Source organism: Chenopodium album, chromosome 25 (assembly GCF_948465745.1).
Source record: "Chenopodium album chromosome 25, dcCheAlbu1.1, whole genome shotgun sequence".
NCBI lineage: Eukaryota > Viridiplantae > Streptophyta > Magnoliopsida > Caryophyllales > Amaranthaceae > Chenopodium > Chenopodium album.
The window spans coordinates 378,240-390,795 of NC_137858.1; the positions used below are offsets into that span (position 1 = coordinate 378,240).

Sequence of the window (12,556 nt, forward strand, 5' to 3'; positions counted from 1 at the left end):
TAAACCAATTAGCTTCTTTTAATTTGAAAATTTGCATCAAGACCAAATTCAACAAAATGCAAATTAAAATAAAAAACTAAACAATATTTATCATTTGCCACCGGGAGCTGATTTCCGACAAACGGAAAGAAGAACGATCAAAATTGCGATTCCTCCAATGATTCCGACAATAATAGCTACTGTTTTTGCAACTTCATCATCGTGCGACGCTTCTGTACACCCATATGAAGAACAAGGAAAGAAAATTATATTTAGTCTTGATAAATTAATTGTAAAACAAACCAAATGATCCCTAAATTCATATGAACAAAACTCTAAAGGTGCGACATACAATAATATATTACATTTACAAGATAATGTCATCAATTATATGATACGTATCATGTAGAGTAATTATTTAATCATAAGATCATCACAAAAAAAAGTAAAATTATTATTCTAATTGTAAAAGAATAAAGAGCTCAATACATTCTAATGTAGGACATAAAAATATTCTCTTGTCTGATGGTAGCAATTTTGGTGCTATTATATGTTAAAAGTGGATAAACACCTTTAGTCGCCTTTTAGATTAGTCCCCTAAAACAAGTGGTTGGTGCATGGAAAGAAGAGCTTGCATTATAAGTATAGTTTCACTTTTATTTGAAAGGAACCGAATATGAAGTAGAAGTATATATTTTGGAACAACCTAACATAAATGTGACACTTTATTATTTAGGGACATTGAGATAAGAATTATTGAGTTGCTGGTATAGTTGATAATGTGGTTTATTGTACTGTACACTAGTGCTTGGACAAGTAATTTAAATGCGTGGCCAAATTAAGATGATTATATTCTCTCATACATAACATAATTAATGGTCAAAATTATTGATGCAAAATTATGTTTAGATGAACCGTGTAGGTTAGTAAAACATGGGTTTTGGCTCATTATTTAGATGCAAAAGGAGTAATATCACTTATTCTAAATAGTGATGGTTCCTTATTGACGTATATCTAAGCGTTTTGCAATCTTTTGCTTGGGCAAGTAATATGAGTGTGTGGCCAACTTAAGAACCCACGCATCATACATATTTAAAAGACTGGCCACAATTATTGCTAGAAATGTTGAAAGGTGCCATACTAATGGTTTAAATTAATCTAGACAAAGATCATTATTATCATCCACATTCATGCTAAAGTAATGATAACCAAATCAAAAAGTACATGGATTGCGATCAAAACCTAATGGAATAATCAATTAAGAATAAAATTTGAAGGCGATAAGACAAATTAGATTAATTATAATCCAAGGAAAGGGCACTATCAATGCAAGAGAGTGAATTCGAGGTGACCAATTTCAAAAGAAATAAATTAAAGTAGTATCAAAATATGCTTTGATACTTTTACTTTATAGAAAAAGTATTATGAATAGTTTTTGACCATTTATATTTTCGGTTTTTCAACTAAATGAATATCTTTGATCTCTAGCTTGTTCTTGGTCACTAGATATAGTCACTATACACTATGAAATGTATTACTTATTAGGTAGTGGGAAGATGGTTCTAGAAATATTCCATCCTAGATAATCTTTACATCATGAATGCCAACTTTTATACAAAAAATATTGGCATGAAACATTAATGACCTTTGTCAATTGATGTATGCAATTATTTGTCCATTATTATATGTAATGTTAATTTAAGTGTTTGAATTTGTAAACTATTGTAGGGTATTGATTGTATTCCATGACAAAATGTCCAAACGTACATACGGAGAAATATTAGATGGACATTGATTCTCCTAAATTTGTTCGACTTCAAAAGGCACTAATCTAGTAAGGTAATTTTAATATCCTATATTAAAAAAGAAAATATTTGCTTGTTTTTGTTGTTAAAATTTTTTAACCGAATATATATTAAATTTTAAATTAATGGAAAACTTATTAGATAAGCAGCCAAGAACACATAATTAAGAAAGCTATTACTATGTAATTTATAACTATCACATCAATTGAATTCCCCAATAAAAAAAAAGTATGCACGTATAATTACTTACAGAGGAATTTGCAAGTTAAAAAAGCACTCTCATTTTTGCCTTAAAATTAAATGTTTAAAGTTGACTTAGTACTCAATTTCATGAATGAGTAGCAAAATGAATGAAACTAAAAGTGAAAGTACTCACATGAGTGTACTAAAAAGTCTAATTATCCCTTCAATTTAATCCTATAAAAATATATACATTGTAACATGTGTCCGTATAAACGTAATTAATCATAAGCCACAAATAAATATGAGTAGTTGATTTAAATTAAAACCATCTTAGAATTAAAATTTCAAAACTAACAACATTCCAAACACCAAGCTAAGCAAATTAAAAAAATATGCAATAATAATCTAATGTAATTAAGTAATGCAAATCAGAGTAAGTTACCTGAACTATGAGTGGACAAGTCATAGTAACCAGCTTCCCAATACTCAGCATAACACTTAGCCAAAAAAACATGAGCAGCAGCAGCTTGACCACAAAGTGTCTTCAACTCTTTAACAGCCTCATTTAAACAGCTTGAACAATCATTCGAGTTCAAATCTCCTAAGCACTGCCCAAACCCTTGTACCGAACCCGAACTCGAAGCCCTAAACCCGTTAACCGCCCCTTGTATGGTGGCTAACACATCCTCTCTTCTACGAAAAAACTCAGCATCATCACTTGAGCTCCGGCTACACCTCTTGTACATGACCGTATTGTCGGGTTTTCCTAGGAAGTTGAACTTCTCATATCGTACATAACACCCCTCAAGTTGTAGGGTAGCTCCATAGGAGTAAGGGCATATTAGGCCTATTTGAGTGACTGCACTTTGGATGCAACTTGTACAATCTGAAGGTCTTAAGTCACCCCTACATTGGTATAGCCCGTAAATCGTGGAGTCGGTGCTAGAGGAGGAGTCTACTGGTGTGAAGGTGTTGTAGAGGCCGGTTTGTGACGAGGAGGTGACAACCGAAGTTAGGAAGGAGTTGATGGTGGATTCGAAAGGCGACGAGGGTTGGAACTTTTCTTGAGAACAACCGGCATAGATGAAGACATAGGAATTTGTATAGGAGAAGTAAGAAAGTAGGAAAATGAGGAGGAGAAGAAGGGTGGAATGGTTAGTTTGGCTGATGATCAAGAACATTTTTTTTTTTTTTTTTTTTTTTTTTGTTGTTGAAATTCTCTACTTTTGAATGTTGTATGTTTATGATGATTCATAGATGCATTTTTGAAAGAGGGTGGGAAGGGAATTGATGCCTTAGCTTAGCTTTTTGGTGGGATTGCTTAAGTTGCCTTTTTGTTATTCTATAGTGATAAATTTAAAACAATTGGTAATAGTTTATTGAGTTAATTAGGAATTTAGGATCAATTAATGTACAGGTTTATTGATTTAATAAGATTTGTAGTACTATTTTGTTTTTACTTGCCAAATTGGGTTAATTATTGACACAAGTTATACACAACTAAGACTATAAGTTTTCATGGATCCTTGGTTACTTTTGATACAGGGATATCAGAACAGTAGTAAATTACTAAAACATAAATTACGTAGACGATACCGAGTATTGATCTTTATAAGCTAATGTTCGTATATTCTTACTGTTAATTAGTGGTGAAATTATTTTTTAAATCAAAATTTTGAAAAAAAAAATTATCATATACTCATATCAAGTTTTGTAAAACATTTTTCTGTAACAATTGTTTAAATGGTCAACTAAGTAAAGTTTGGCTTAATAGATAAGGTAATTTGGATTATATTGTCCAATGAGGAGTTTGGACTAAATTAAGCATCTACTACAAGTATATATCATCTTTAAAGATTTAAATAAATAAAAACTTTAAAACGTGGACCGGGGACACATCATATTGGACATAGATTATTACTATTGGACTTTATGGGCCTAAAAGATATATCCATTTTGTCATTACAAGATACCCAACATTTGTAATCAAGCCAACTGCTCTGTAATATGTCAAATTTTCTAGTAGGAGATTTTCGGAGTAGGGTCTGACATAAGTCACATAACCATTTTGTGGTAGCTACGTCAATAACGACATGTTATTCACAATATTAGGGTCTGTTCTCATACGATTATTTTCATTTAGTTCAGCTCTAATTTCTTTTTGTTATAAAATATATATTTCTGTTCAGTTCAGTTCAATTCAATTCAGTTCAGTTTTAATAAGTTCAGTTCATTTCAGCCGAGTTCAGTCAATGAGAACAAACCCTTAGTATCTTTAAGACAATGTTGTATAAATAATAATAAAAAATTCTCATTTTAGCTTTTATCTTATGGATGATTGAGAAACTATCTTCGAAGTTTGTAATTTTTATTTTCAAAAAGAATTTGTGACACTTACTTTAATTTGACAAGAATACTAGATCGAAGTGTACATTTTTTTTTTAAGGAAGATTTCCTAGGAAGTATTAATTAAGGGACAAAGTGTCCATTAGTACATACGGGGAGACCTCATTGGGGTGATGGCAATTTCGTTGCTGACCCCATTATTGTCAAATCAGTGCAAATTTCAAGCTAGGTCCGCGCAATAAATAATTATGTACGTATTGATGAAGTTTGGGCAAATTTCATACCGTAGTACTTTACAAGTTTACAAGTTCAAATTCTACCTCTTGTTTAAGTACTCAACATTTCAACCTAACTTGGGAAAAAAATATTGACCGCTACCCATTTTCTAGTCAATACATACATATTTTGTACGAGTACTACTTCGTATTCTTTATACTTTAGAAGCTAAGTGATTGTTTGGTTGGAAGATATTTTTCTTGGAAATGGAAATTCCTAGGCAATAGCTAAAATACGTTGTGTTTGGTAATTTCCTAGGAAATAAAATTTCCAAGGAAAGTGTAAATTCTTACATAGTATAGGAAATAACTCACCAAGCTCCTCCTAGCCTCCTAGGTGAGTAAATTCCTACAATGCATAGGAAGTTATTATACTAATTCCCATGATGTCAACCAAACACATTTTCACAATTTTTATGGAATTAGTAAGGGAAAAAAGCTTCCTAGGCCGCCATGGTATATATTATCATGTGGGAATTAATTTCCCATGTTGAACCAAACAAACACTAAAAGTTAAGACAGTGTACTCTTCACAAAGCGTATGTCAAAATAGTAAATAACTATATATAAACAAATATTTACTCCAGTGCATCAATGAATTGTATATTTGTATCATTGCATGTGTGTTTTTTGACAATTATTGGTGGTAGGTCAATTTGTAAGACTTCCAATCTTTGGAAAATTTGTGTTTTCGTTTTGTTTTATCTATTTAGTATTATTATCTATTTTAAGGTAAGATACACATGGAGGAAATAATGAACATGTTTTAAAAGATTGTGTCCTAATTTATTATCTATGAAAAGAAAATAAGACAATTTACTATTAACAAAAGGGTTGAGATCTTGTTGAATCGGCAATTGTTGGAAGAATATCATCATAAGATCAAATTTTCAAACTATTTAGGGTTCGTTTGACATTGTTGTACGTAGTTTCTTGTTTTTTAAAATCATAATATATATATCAGATAATAAAAAAGAAAAAAAATAGTCAAACTTGTTAAAATTAAAATTATGATGATTTTGAAAACTGACAACAGAAAAGTAAAACCCCTTTTTATTATTTCCTACTTTTGGTTTTATGTTTTCAAACTAATATAAAACTGAAAACAAAAAAATGATGCCAAATTAGTCTTTAATGATTTTTTTTTTTTTTTTTTTTTTTTTTTTTTTTTTTTTTTTTTTTGTAGGGGTCTTGACTCTTGAAGGGTCTGATATATCTACACACTTAGGGCTTGTTCACTTCAGCTTAATTTCAATTCAATTCAGCTCCAATCAGTTTAGTTTAGTTCCTAACTTTCTTCTCTCATAAAATATTCATTTCAACTCTATTCAATTCAATTCACTTCAGTTCAATTCAGTTCAGCTCTAATTATTTCAGTTTAGTTCAGCTCTAATCATTTCAGTTTAGTTCTATTTAGCTCAGTTCAATTAATGTGAACATACCCTTATACTTGTATGTCTTTATAAAGATAGAGTTAGGGTCTGTTCTCATACGATTATTTTCAGTTCAGTTCAGCTCTAATAAGTTCAGCTCAGCGTCTAATTTCCTTCTCTTATAAAATATTCATTTCAGTATAGTTCAATTCATCTCTAATAAGTTCAGTTCAGTCAACGAGAACAGACCCTTAATCTTACCATCAGCAATTGATTTTAGTATATATGGAATCCTTGAATTAGACGTTGTTTATAGACCAAAACTCTATTCCTCCTTATATGGGTTGTTTTGGCCGCCTATTTTATACTATTTTAATATTTAACAACTTAACCCATACATTCGTGTTGTGATCAATCAAAATATCAAATACAGAGAAAAACAAATCTAATAGAACAAAATATATTCAAAGGTGCGTGTGGGTTTAGCAATGAAGATGCATGCATTAACATTTAACGCACAACCTCACATGCTACAAACTGTTCATTATAGCTTAAAAAAACAATAATACTATCTGCTACAATTTTGACTAGAATTATTAAAATTAAACTTTAAAATATAAATGGATGGGTTGTAAATTTCTTTGTGGCTGACAATAGTATTCAATATTTTAGTTTTAAACAGTATAATAATATTCAATATTGTTGTGCGCTTTTTAAAAATTGGTCAAGGTCAGTACATTCATTCAATTATAAAGGTTGGTGGCATACTAATATTTAGTCACTTAGCTTGAAAATATGCATGTTAAGTCGTAAGACTTTTCAAATAGTCACTTGCTTAAGCAGTGTAGAAAATTTTGCCAAAATAGAAGAAAATATCGCATTCTTCTTAGAGCCACTTTATTTTAATGCGATAATTATATGATAGGTTCCCTATATAAACCCCAACCCTATAACATTTCTTCTCATCAAGCTTTCATCACTCTTCAAGCAAACATAAGATAAAACATAATAAAGTGTATAAAAATCTTTTGTTTGTTACTAGATAATCTTTCAAACAAATGGCAACTACTCCATCTGTTCAAGAAATCCGAAACTCTCAAAGGGCTGATGGTCCAGCTGCCATCCTGGCCATTGGAACCGCTAACCCTGCTAATGAAATGTTACAGGCTGAGTATCCTGATTTTTACTTCCGTGTTACTAAGAGCGAGCATATGACTGATCTCAAGCAAAAGTTTAAGCGCATGTGTAAGTATTTGTTTTTTTTACGTACATACTTCAATCATTCTCAATAATCTTAGCTTTCATGATCTAACATCCTCTTCTATACCATAATAATAATACAATGATTAATTAATATGCTAACAGTTGTACGTAACTATATATTTGCAGGTGATAGATCCATGATCAAGAAAAGGTACATGCACGTATCAGAGGAGTTGTTACAAGAAAACCCTCACATGTGCGACTACAATGCATCATCCCTAAACACTCGCCAAGACATCCTCGCAACAGAAGTGCCAAAACTCGGTAAAGAGGCAGCTGTTAAGGCCATCAAAGAATGGGGACAACCGCGGTCCAAGATCACCCACGTCATTTTTTGCACCACCTCTGGTGTCGACATGCCTGGTGCTGATTACCAACTTACCAAACTCCTTGGCCTCAAACCTTCGGTCAAGCGATTCATGCTTTACCAACAAGGTTGCTACGCCGGAGGCACTGTCCTCCGTCTAGCCAAGGACATCGCTGAGAACAACCGAGGAGCTCGTGTGTTGGTGGTGTGTGCTGAGATCACTGTTATTTGTTTCCGTGGGCCTACTGAGACCCACTTGGACTCTATGATTGGGCAAGCCCTATTTGGGGACGGAGCTGGTGCTGTTATAGTAGGTGCCGATCCAGTAGAGTCCATTGAGCGACCCATCTTTCAGCTTGTATGGGCCGCTCAAACCATACTCCCAGACTCTGAGGGTGCCATTGACGGGCACCTAAGAGAAGTCGGGCTAGCCTTCCATTTACTAAAGGATGTCCCCGGACTTATCTCAAAAAACATTGAGAAGGCCTTGGTAGAAGCATTCAACCCTCTCGGGATAAATGATTGGAACTCCATCTTTTGGGTGGCTCACCCTGGTGGTCCAGCAATCCTAGACCAAGTGGAAGCCAAACTCGGCCTCAAGGAAGAAAAACTCAGCTCGACTCGACACGTGCTCAGTGAGTATGGAAACATGTCTAGTGCTTGTGTTTTGTTCATCTTGGATGAGATGAGGAAGAGGTCAATGAATGGAGAAATGACTACCACTGGAGAAGGCTTGGATTGGGGTGTCTTGCTCGGGTTTGGGCCGGGCTTAACCGTTGAGACCGTTGTGCTACACAGTGTGCCCCTAGTCAACTAAGGTCAACCTTATCATATGTTATAATTCATCAAACAATATCAAGTTCATAAATATGATCTAATGTTTTCTTTCTTTTTTTTTTTCAATTCATAATAAATTCATTGATGTACTAGGCTATACTCATGTAAAAGAAAAAATATGTTACGTGCGTACTTGTATCAATTTTACAATACTCTAATCAATAAAAATCCTTTATTCAACAATTTATAGTGTAATCTTTGTAATCAATTTATAAACCATTGAGAATATGTAAATGGTCATAAATAGACTCATAGTTAATTTAATATGCTACTTACATAGTATGTTGCAATTTTGCATATTACTGCATACTCTATTTTCTATTTGTTTTTAATTGACAATATTGAAAGTACTGCACTTTAATTTTTTTTTTTAGTTTATACAACGTGAAAATTATATTTTGTATAACTTTGATAATTAATATCTTTAAATTTTGTCTAGTAAAAATCATTTAAAAAATTACAAAGTGAGAAAAGTTATTAAAAGCAAAAAATGTAAAAAGAGAAGATGGTCACTCATAGAATTTTGTGTTGACCATGAGTCATCCCAGGGGCCAGGCAACCCTGTCAACCAAATCAAATTTGAATGGTTTTCAGTTGTTTGAAGAGAAGGTCCAAATTTACATATGTATATTTGGGCCTTCACAATTCCTGTTCGTCAGCAGAGTTGGCCCAAAACATTAAGCCCTCTTCAATGCTGATTTATAGAGCATGGTATTGTATTATTGTGCCATTATGGACTTGTGTATGTAGTATGTACTGATGTACAAGTACGTTACTAAAGTATATGGGAGTGTTAATCAGGTAATAATTGGTCTATTGATAACGGGTAACAATTAAAGTCATATCTCTTAACTATAAACTTATGGGACAAATCCCTATTAGGGTAGCTTTGGATTGACATATGAGAGGTTTTAGTCCAAGTTTACATCTATTCCTTTATATTTTAAGCAAACATAAAAAATATGACTAAAAATGTCATACAAGTATACAAGTAATAGTTGGTCTATTGATAACGGGTAACAATTAAAATCATATCTCCCAACATAAACTTTTGTTATCTCAATCCTTGTGTATGTATCGTATTACAATATTTATCGTTACTCCTATTCGTAGCACTTTTATCTTCAATCCTCGAATTAATTACAAATTTCCAAAATCATACCACATTAATAGACTTCCACATATATGTAGCTAACCTAGCATTTTTACATAAATGGTATTAATCAACATATAATATCAACAAAACAAAAATAAAAAACAAAACTCTAAATAATGAACCATTATTTAGTTAGCAATGGGAACTACCAAGCCAAGGCAAGGGCCCGTTCCGAGCCCGCCCCGCTGCAATCCTGGACTTAATCGTCTCGAACTCAGATACGGGGCAGGGTATTGTGATCCCACCCGGATGATCAAACCCGTACTTCTCTTGTGCCTCCTCCAATAACCTTTTAAATAACGGGTGGTTTATGTAAATCACTGGCACCACCACCCGCTTTGCCTCTGCCGCCCCTCCTACGTACACCGTAAAGTGACCCTTGGGTGCCCTCCTTGCCCGGTTTTCCTCCTTGACCCGGACATAACCCGAACCCGGCCCGAATTTTGGAAATGTTCTTCTTAGTTTGCAACAGTACCGGCTGAAAGCCCGTGAAACCCGGCCCGTGACCTTGTGAAATAGTCGTGTGACCCGCTTTTTGAGCCGGATTCTGAAGCCTCTTTGTCGAGGCGGTGATGGGCGTCTGAGGGCGAGGTACGAGACGTTCATGTTGGTGATTAGATGTGATTGATTAAGGATGAGAAGAGGAGGAAAATGAGCATGGTGGTGAATGAAGAGCTAGACGAAAAGGAGGAAATGGTAGTATGGGGGTTTATGTAAGAAACTACCAATGTATGTGTACGTGGGAAAATTCACAGTAGTTGTCTAATAGAATTATAAAATTGACCATTTCTTAAATTGCTTAAAATACTGACAATATATACTATATTGTACTTATTTTTTATGATTGAATAGTCTTAGCAGTTGACTTCTTAATTTTTTTGAATTTTCTTAATGAATTCATTAATTCAATTTTTTGTATGAATGTTGAGCACTAAATGCAATAATCATCTTTCAAAACTATGTATATAGTACTTTGCGATCAACAAACACTTTAATGTTTTGATGGGATAATGCGTGATGATCCAGGGATTCAATCTAAATAATAATTTAATTGACTTGTTCAAGTCAAAGAAAACTGAAGGAAATAAGTGCGAATAATATCCTAAGGAGATGGACTTTAATTTAATGACATTGATATTTACCCATACATAAAAATGAAATTTATTTATACATAAATGACAAGAGGGGTGTGGTATAAAAATAAAGTACTTGTATAATACAGTATAAGACGATCTTCTAGTAATTTATACCATACCAATTAATTATTTTAGGGTTACTTTTAACGTCTAACAATGCAAGCTGCAATAAATTATAACAATGTTTCATTTAAATGTGTTATGTATATAATGTGTCTTATGGTTTGCAACAATGTCCAAATCAATTTCACAATTAAACAAGTAGTTGGTTATTCTCATAAATTGATTCCTAGACATTAAAATCTTGATGTAATAAGACAATATCAAGATAACAACATTTTTTTAAGGTATGAATTGTCAAATAGCATCTTGCCATATAAGTGAGATGTCACATGTCAGATGATAAAAATTTGCTACTCTTTATATCTTTTTTCGATCGTACCATTACTACTGAAAAAAAAAAAAAAAAAAAAAAAAAAAAAAAAAAAAAACAAGAACTTTAAATATGTGATGACCTCAATCTTTGTTAATAGGCCAAAATCTCATTAGTTTGTTAATAATCGTAGCCTTGCTTATGGGTTATAAGTGAGGAACTAACCTATCAATCCTCTAGATGTATATTACATGACGAAGCATTTGCTGGATGCTAATAATTCCAACGTCAATTACGCTAATTAACTAATTAAACATTAATTTCAAAGTTCACCTGCTCAATTAAGGACAAAGGTACACAATTGAAAATTAGAATGCAAGTGACATACGAGTATCAATTTTTTAAATCATGGAGATTTGGCTTATCAAAAAAATTATTCGTAAAGTAGCTAGCAATTATCATTAGATAATGGTTTTATAAGCTTTAATGCTTATCAAGTTAAGATCGTTACACTTTATTTATCGTCTCCAATTCGATGCTCTTATCTGTAATTGTAATTAAATTAAAGATAGCCCATTTGCATGAATATATTTTTATTATCTTGTAGTTGCACAAAGCTCCAAACATAATAGTATGTCAATAAAGCATATCGAAAGCTCTTTTTAACCAACTTTCAATTGTTGTACAATATGCACCAAGTTCGTGTTTAATTTTTCTTGTAATACGTACATATCTTTGTGATTGAAGTTTGTAAAAGTTTGATCATATAAGAATTTCATTTAGTACAATGTGTTTCTTAAATTTGTTTCCAAGTGTGTTTCTAAATATAATTTTTTGAATATTTTGTCAAAAATCACCCACTAAAAACACTTTTTAGTGAATTGAAAAACCACCCACAATAAAAAATAAAAAAAATAAAAAAATGTTGTAAAACACCACCCAAACTAAAAAAAAAATGTTGTTAAAAGCCACCCACTGACAGATTTAGGTCGTTGACCATATTTGCCGGTGTTGACTACCTTCCCCGCCACCCCCTCAAAAACCCGTAGAATTCAACGGAAAAGTCCCCCCCCCCTCCCCCCCTCTCCCTCCCCTCGAAAACCCCTAAAATTCACTCGAAAACAATGAAAATCCCCATACCACCGCCGAAAAATGTGGTCTGGGTGGTTTTCGAGGTGGAGGGGGAGTGAATTTTAAGGGTTGCGGGGTTTCGAGTGGGGAGGGGTGGCCGAACTTTTGGTGAATTCTATGGGTTTTCGAGGGGGTGGGGAACGTGGTCAACGCCGAGAGAGGGCGGTCAACAACTTATTTCGTGGGTGTTTTTTTACAACATTTTTTAAGTTTTGGTGATTTTTTACAACATTTTTTTTATTATGGGTGTTTTTTTCACTAAAAAGTATTTTCAGTGGGTGGTTTTTGACAAAATTTCCTAACTTTTTTTTACACAATTTTATACTACGATATAGTCTATAAAAGGCACTATCTTAGATCTCAAAAGTTCAACCTAGTCACTGTAAACTCTT

At 33.0% G+C, this 12,556-nt stretch overlaps 2 protein-coding genes across 2 annotated transcripts; one reads left to right on the forward strand and one right to left on the reverse strand.

Annotated features, from left to right (window-relative positions):
* On the reverse strand, positions 1 to 3,174 carry LOC145615224 (plasmodesmata-located protein 8-like). Its single transcript, XM_081670291.1, has 2 exons — positions 2,410 to 3,174; positions 1 to 212 (listed from the first exon to the last, which is right to left on the reverse strand). Exons 1-2 carry the CDS (start codon positions 3,146 to 3,148, stop codon positions 91 to 93), a joined length of 861 nt encoding a protein of 286 aa, XP_081526417.1. The 5' UTR covers positions 3,149 to 3,174; the 3' UTR covers positions 1 to 90.
* Positions 3,175 to 6,938: 3,764 nt separating this feature from the next.
* LOC145613420 (chalcone synthase-like) lies at positions 6,939 to 8,546 on the forward strand. The gene is made up of 2 exons (XM_081668520.1): positions 6,939 to 7,206; positions 7,351 to 8,546. The coding sequence occupies exons 1-2, from the start codon at positions 7,020 to 7,022 to the stop codon at positions 8,346 to 8,348; spliced, it is 1,185 nt and encodes a 394-aa protein (XP_081524646.1). The 5' UTR covers positions 6,939 to 7,019; the 3' UTR covers positions 8,349 to 8,546.
* The last annotated feature ends 4,010 nt before the right edge of the window (positions 8,547 to 12,556 follow it).

Excerpts from the sequence above, each read along its gene's own strand:
- LOC145615224 (XM_081670291.1), bottom strand. The coding sequence starts at position 3,148 with ATGTTCTTGATCATCAGCCAAACTAACCATTCCACCCTTCTTCTCCTC. Across the intron at positions 213-2,409 it reads CTTGTCCACTCATAGTTCAG|AAGCGTCGCACGATGATGAA; the intron begins GTAACTTACTCT and ends ATGGGTGTACAG.
- LOC145613420 (XM_081668520.1), top strand. The coding sequence starts at position 7,020 with ATGGCAACTACTCCATCTGTTCAAGAAATCCGAAACTCTCAAAGGGCT. Across the intron at positions 7,207-7,350 it reads GCAAAAGTTTAAGCGCATGT|GTGATAGATCCATGATCAAG; the intron begins GTAAGTATTTGT and ends ATATATTTGCAG.